This window comes from Penaeus japonicus, unplaced genomic scaffold, assembly GCF_977035675.1.
Source record: "Penaeus japonicus unplaced genomic scaffold, GWHDUDI00000001_assembly GWHDUDI00000009, whole genome shotgun sequence".
In the NCBI taxonomy this organism is placed as follows: domain Eukaryota; kingdom Metazoa; phylum Arthropoda; class Malacostraca; order Decapoda; family Penaeidae; genus Penaeus; species Penaeus japonicus.
Window position 1 is genome coordinate 42953878 of NW_028234411.1, and position 7500 is coordinate 42961377.

At 36.7% G+C, this 7500-nt stretch overlaps 1 protein-coding gene across 2 annotated transcripts in view; it reads left to right on the forward strand.

Moving 5' to 3' along the window:
- The window catches only part of LOC122248393 (inhibitor of growth protein 5), a 12561-nt gene that overhangs the window by 1816 nt on the left and 3245 nt on the right, over window positions 1–7500 (forward strand). For both annotated transcript variants that reach the window (XM_043008406.2, XM_043008405.2), the window contains exons 2-3: window positions 2015–2109; window positions 2869–3012. In XM_043008406.2, coding sequence (XP_042864340.1) covers window positions 2015–2109; window positions 2869–3012 — 239 coding nt within the window. The remainder of the gene's footprint in view (window positions 1–2014; window positions 2110–2868; window positions 3013–7500) is intronic.

Here is a 7500-nt window from a genome sequence, read left to right on the forward strand (position 1 = left end):
ATGAGTTCCTTATTTGCTAATACATCACCGTGGAAAGCAGTAAATACATGGTAGAGGTTTGTTGGCCTTTACTGGAATACTTCGTGCACATTGTCTAGTACAGCACATACAGGTGTGGTGCAGATGCCAGAGCCGAATGCGCGGGTCATGTAAACATTTACCATTGTACAGGTTATGATTCCGTTAACTAACATTTTTTAAAGGAAGTAGAATGGTTACTGCTATTTGCCATTTAAATAGTTTTTTTATAATGTTAAACTCATGTAATATTGCGCTACTGCTGAAATGGTTTGAGATAGGAAGTACAATTTATTCAGTGAACTGTGAATTACTATCTTGTATAAGAAAACATTTAAAGATTAATTGCAGTTTATTGTAAGAATCAGATCAGCAGTTGCCATTTCCATTCTCAGAATTGTAATTATCTGTTTTTTTGTTTGTTTGTTTGTTTTTTGTTTTTCTTTCTTCTAAGAACTTGAATTTGATTATGATATGATGATATAATTGAAGTAATTTTTGCTTCAATAGCAATTAAAATTATTGATTCTTTCCGTGTAAGTTCAAAATTTTCAATCATTATTGAGAAACAAAGTCTCTAGTTTCAAAACCTAGGAATTTAATTATCTGAATTTAGAATCAGGAATGTAGATATATTTGAGAGACATATGGGCACAAGGCCAATACTAGTATTATCATTGATCTTTCAAGTGTCACCAATATCCAACTGCCAATGAAAGATGATCGTTGTAACATTTTTTGAAAAAAGAGGTTTGAATGAAAGGGATTAAGTTTACAAGACAAGGTCTATCATTAATGTTATGATTTCACTTATCTTAATTTGATTTATCATTTGATTTTTATAGTTCTGATGGTGATCAGATGTTAATGTGGAAATTTTAATATTATTCATGCCTTTTTCAGTAATCAGTACCTTAGGATGAGATGTATTCTTTTGCATGTTAAACCAAGTTAGTTCTTGTGTGGTCTGAAAATTTGACTGTCTCACCAGTATGATTTTGTTTTTGCTTTTTCTGTAATCAGTAGCTTATGATGAGATGTATTCTGCTGTTATTTAAAGCAAGTATAGTCTGAAAATGTGACTATCTCACCATTGTGAAGGCAACAGTCAAATAGTATAATTCTTGTTCATAAACATACCACAACACAAGTCGCAATATACTCTATCCCAGTAATAGTAATTTTTGTATAAGTTTATACCATACACCACATACAAGCTTTGTGATACTTTCATGGATTGTAATTAACCATCATTGGTAACGGTTACGACATAAGTAACTGAGGAAGCTTAGTAGAATAGCAGATAAATTATTATAGGAAGATAAGATGGAAGATATTTTTAAAAGACATCATCTCTGTGGGTTTTATCCATTGTTTTAACTCTTAGGCTTTCATTTATAATGGCTGGAGATGTATTAGCACAGTAGTGAGACAACTGCAGATTTCATTAAGAGACGGATTTGATTCTCTTCATATGGTGTATATGTCATTCTGATATTGCCTAGACCCCTTTGGTTGATATTCCCTTTTATCTATATGCTATGATATTCAATTTTTATCTTATATACTACATAGTTGCTCCTCTTACAATAATGTATGAAACTCAAGCTACCCAGATTTCACACTAATATGTATATATGCAATCTGTATAAATTAATTATACTATTATATGCCTTAATTTCATGGGAGTCAGAGTAATTGAAGTATTGCAGGATCTCGTTATCACAGAGAATAGAACAATATATGTGTGTGTTTGTTTGTTTGTTTGTTTGTTTGTTTGTGCGTGCGTGTGTTAATATATATGTATGTGTGTATGTATGAATGTATGTTTGTATACATTCCAACTTATTTGCATTTACATCATGGTTCTAGTATATTGTTTTTCAAGGAAATAAGATTCTTAACATTTCCATTTATAACTGTCTTAAAAAGCATAGGTTTATATATACGTAATACTTAATAGTTTCACATTAACCCAAGCAATGATTTCTTTCAGGTTTAGAAAATCTACCAACGGAATTGCAACGTAATTTTCACCTAATGAGAGACCTCGACCAAAGAGCCCAAGATGTAATGCGGAATATAGACCAGGTAATGTCTTGTTATATAGGATAATGATTTTCATAATATCCCCATGATGTTTAGTAATGATTTAAGTGCTGTAATATGATAATACATAGAGTAATCTCAAGGATAATGGTATGTTAAAGATAGCAGTGACATAATATATAAAGGGACATTATATTGTGCTCATTATGATTAATGTCATCTTGTGTGAATTAATGATATGGATGATATAATATTATACATGATAGTGACCTGAACACAACAGCTCCTCAAGAATCATTCCCATATTATACACATCCCCTTTACATTTCCCTGAAAAGCCTGAGTTCCAATATTTCTTTCTAGTCAAGTTGTTTGTGATGAAAAAAATTCCAAATATTTAGAAAGCCACAAATTTTTCCTTGCAAGTTCCTAGAACAGCGAAGATGTTTTTTTTGTTGTTGTCATCTTATATGGGTATAAGAATGTTCTTAAATGATTACATGGAAGATTCTCCCAAAGGAGCCATGATATGTCACTCTGGTTGCTATTTATAAGTGACTATTATGAGATAGTCAGATATCCATGAAATACATGGGCATATTGATTGTGTTGGGAAGGAAATATTTGAATGTCTCTGAAAGGCTTAAATCCTTATTTTTGCTGTAACTGCAAAAAAATATTCTGATGTCTTTAAAAGTTGGAATATTTCTTATCAATTACCTTACATAAGTACCTCAATGGAAATGATGAAATATTCTAGGAAAACTTAAGTGTATCTCTTTCCCTTACACCTCAATTTAGATTTCAGATGAGTACCTATCTGGCGTGAAGGGCCTGAGTCCCGAAAAACGCTCGGAGCAGATGAGCAAGATTCAGAAGATGTTTAACAGAGCCAAAGAATACAGTGATGACAAAGTGCAGCTTGCAATCCAGACCTACGAACTTGTAAGTCTTTTGATTGTGTTTTTTCCATGATGCCTTTGTTTTATGGTGTCCACTGCCCTTACTGTGTGGCAGGCATCCTTATCTACCAGCAATTCCTAATAGAATGTTTACTCCTTGTTCCCTCCCTGCTGTCCACTATTATTAACACCTCCACATAGGCCTACTGTAATCAACACCAGCATGACATCATCACATACCAGATTTTAAAAATGACAATAGGAAAATATATTTGCATAGTACTGGGCTGGGCTGTGTTGATGATTGGTATATAGTACATACTATGCATTTGCATGCATAGACATTACATCCATGATTCACAAAGCAATCATATACTGAAAGGTAATATCCATACTTTAACTTTTCTAGTCTCAACTGACAGCTGCACATAGCCACTCAGTTGACAAACCCTGCTTGGCGAGACAACTGGCTAATCCTGTAGAGTATTCACCCAGTTAACTTCAGTGACTCCTCCTCACTGCAACATGTCCAGCAACACAGCAGTATCAGTATGCTGCTGCTTTACTGCCTACTCTTCTATACAAGTAGAGAGTGTCGACCAAGCTCCAATTATCTACAGAACACTCGATTTTGAGCCTTCCACATCCATCAATTTTATGCAGAATCTTGGCCAAATACACTGCACTCTCAGCCTAGTCTAATAATGTCATTGCCACAGAGTAGATATGACGACTCTTCTGATTACCCTCATCTGCCAGATAGAACATCTCTCCACTCTGTCAGCCTGAAGGAAAACCACAAAACCTACTTTTGATCCATTGTCTGTTAAATTAGCAAACAATGCATCTAAAAAGCATTCCAAGAAACAGCTTTGAGTTTCATTGGCATGTATAACCTCAGTGTCCATTTTCACCTTTATGAGTAGATCAGCTACGGTCAGCTACTATAGCCATGACACATGTCCCACTCAACTTACATATCTCAAAAGCATTGTCTGGCCTGATATGTGTAGCAATCCAGTTGAGTTGGCCAATAAGAGCTCTGTATTCAGTCATTCCCGATTTAGAGTTGCAGACTTCACTGGTGCCCAACGTTTGCTTAGTGTCACTGGTTTCCAGGTTGAGGCATGATGATATAGTTTGAGAGTAATGCAACTGGCTCTGTTGGATACACCTTTAAGACCCACTTATTTGAAGGCCTTGGATTCAGAGCTGCTTGTGAGAAATGTCTGATCGAATGGGTCAATCACTTGGCTCTTGAATTTGGGTGTGCCTGCCTACAGAGTCATCAGCATTAATGCCCACAATGCCCTTGACCTTGCCATTATGAAATCATTTTAATGCTGGATCATGTGATGAGACCTTCCTCCCCTAGATGTTACAGTTGACTTCTTCACTCTCGGATACCAGTGGCAAACAACAACACACAACCCGTATACCATCCTTTTTCAGAGAGCGATGACACAACCTTCCATCAGCAGGAGGCATAAATACACAACTCTGTCATTATTGTTGCTTTGCAGATAGGCATGCTGTACATCCATGGTTTGACAATTTCAATAATTTGTCATAGCCAATTATAGTACCAAACATACTGCTTCCTTGGAGCAAGTAGGGGAATCCTTCTGAAGTTTCTCTCTGTCTTCTTCAAAACACCTCGCAACTAAAAGCACCGGCTTTCCCCCTTTTCACAATTGTGTTACAACCCACCAAGTCAGTAATACCTCCGGGCCATCATCATCTACTTCCTCATACACATCATTGTCTCACCAATTCTTACTCACCCTCTTGTTTTTCTAACGTTGGATCCTAACATGATATCAGCGATTTCTCTTCATTTTCTTCCCCCCGATTCTAATAGACCAGATTCGTTTTCTGTAACCCATTGTGGACGGGTGTTATGACATACACAATGCACAAGTTTTTGGCCTGACAGCAGGTGAGATATTTGCCGTTGGGGGAGAGGGGGTTGCAGTGCTTCTTTAATGGTACTGTGAATAATAACTGTATTTAATGAGTGATAATGACAGTTGCAATCATAATTACTATATATGCTGCAATATTTAGCAAAATTGGTTTAGTTTAAAATCGAAAACATAGATGCCACCACTTTCTCCTGGCACCAGCATCCACAGTCTCTAGCAAGCACTATCTTCAGAGAACAATGACACACAGCAAGATACTGACCTCTTGCTCTAAATTACTGGCAATGAAGGATGTGCAAGTAGAATGAAAAGTGGAAGGCAACTCAAACCATGTCCATTGTCTACAGTGTACCCTTGTGCAAGTAAGGCTGCCTTATTATGTGGTACTCACAGTCACAAGCACAAATATCCTTCCTCTTTCCTCTCTTTTCATGTCATCTTCATTTTGAAGGGTTACTTTTTTGTATTTGTTTATGACCGTATGCAAATATGAAAAAAATAAAGTTTTTTGTCCTCCCATAAATCTGCAATACTTTTATCACACTGACTACAAAGAAAATAATGAACATATATGGACCCTATATTGCAATTCTATTCAACTGCAACATTAATAGAGCTTGTCATATGACACAAATAAGTTTCACAATACAGTAGAAAAAAAAAGACAAAAAAAAAAGACAAGAGTATAATAAGTATTATAACAAGTGAATGAAAGAGAGTGAGATATGCCAATATGATGTGTCATATGAAGCTACCTCGCTCTTACCTGACACACCAAAACTCCCGATGCCGGCGCATCCATGCCCAGTCTTGACTGATTTCAACGCCATCATTGCCATTATTGCCTGCATAGGGTCTTTAGGGGTCTCGCGCGCCGGTGCGCACCGTCGGGAAAGGGTTAAATAAAAGCCATCTGGGGTGCAGCATATGTGGCACAAGTGCAAATCTATCCCCGTCTGCAATGGGTTAACCACAGGATCTTTCTCTGAAGTGCAAGCCAACCTATACTCTTGTACTCTCAAGTAGACACTTTATAACATTCACAAAAATGGAATGCGGAGGGTGAGTCCTCTCCCATCATCATCTGGTGTTCATAATCATTCATTTCCTTGAAAAAAGTCATTTAGTCAGCCAACTCCACACACAACTCCAATAATGTACAACCGTTGGCCTCTTCCATCAGTCTGTGTAATTTACCCTGCTTAGTACTGCCTCCTGGACATCGTCTTACCCAATGGAACCATGAATCGCATACCATATATTGTGATGCTTTACTATTGGCATCTGGCAGGTTCTGTGTCCTATATGGCTATCCTCTTGCCAAAGACCATCCCTTGTGCATCTTTATCTTTGACCTCCACTACCTCTTTACCCCAAAATACTGAATTGCTTGTTACTTCACTCACAGGTTTAGTAAACATAGGTACTGGCCTGCTGCCTGTTACACCAATACCACCAGTAAATATACAAGTATGTGTAGTCTCCATACCATCATAAAATACCACAGAGATTGCTGAAATCACCAGTTGCTGCTCAGTATCACTTCAGTTACATGATGCAAGGAGCATAAAAGCCATATCAGGATTTGGAGGTTCCATTTCTTGCCGCTTCAATTTAATATACATGTTTAAGTTCAGACACAAACCTGATGTCCATGTCATCTGTTCTCCATAAATGATACAGGTCTTGGAATGCAGCAAATTGACTTTTGAGTTTGTCTAAGATAGTTTTCACTCCTTTATCACTATTGAACTCACTGTTGTCAAGTTGCAATGCCACAAGCGTGATCTGTTTTGACTAAATCTTTTAGTTCACACCATATTTCAATGTCATTCCAACTCTCATAGGCTGATTCATCCACTAGCTTTTTTGACTGCTTGTTTGATGCCATCTTCAAAGTACCCATGTTACCAGTGTCCTCACTCACCAGCAACTCCTCATAGAGTATATACTCCTTGTACTGGGTAAGCTGTCCCCAAGCAACCCATCACTGACACCAACACCAGCATGAGGTTATCAGTGTCACATTCAAACGGTGCCTGATATGTATATGATATATATAAATACATACGTTAACCCAGCTCTTTGATGTTGCTTAGACCTTTTTAATGTACAACCCCAACCATATGAGGTGGTAAAGTCTCTTCTTTTTTTCTCTCCCTGTATGAAATGTTATGGTGTCTACTCTCCTTATTTTGGAGTTTAGTGTTGCTCACACCCCATAATGCACAAGATTTATTTTAGGCTGCTTATTGTTTTTTATTCCTATTAGAATCGGTTACTCTCAGTATCTAGACCTATGGGTTGGTTTAGGATACATTCGCCTTATGTTGTTTCCTCTTGTCTACTTCCTTTTTGGTGTTATTTTATCATTCATATTCTCCTGTTGTTTCTGTTTTGTGTCGGAGGATTATACACAATAATTTTTGTTTTGCATTGTAGATTATATTTTTTATTTTTTGTCCATGTAGTTAGTTAGTGACAGTTTGTCTGTTTGTGTTCATTTTTATTTTTTTTTTAACAAAAGTTATTTTATTGTGCATTCATTCTTGGTATTTCTTTAACCCATTCACGCCGGTTGACGTGATAGCACGTATTGTGGATTT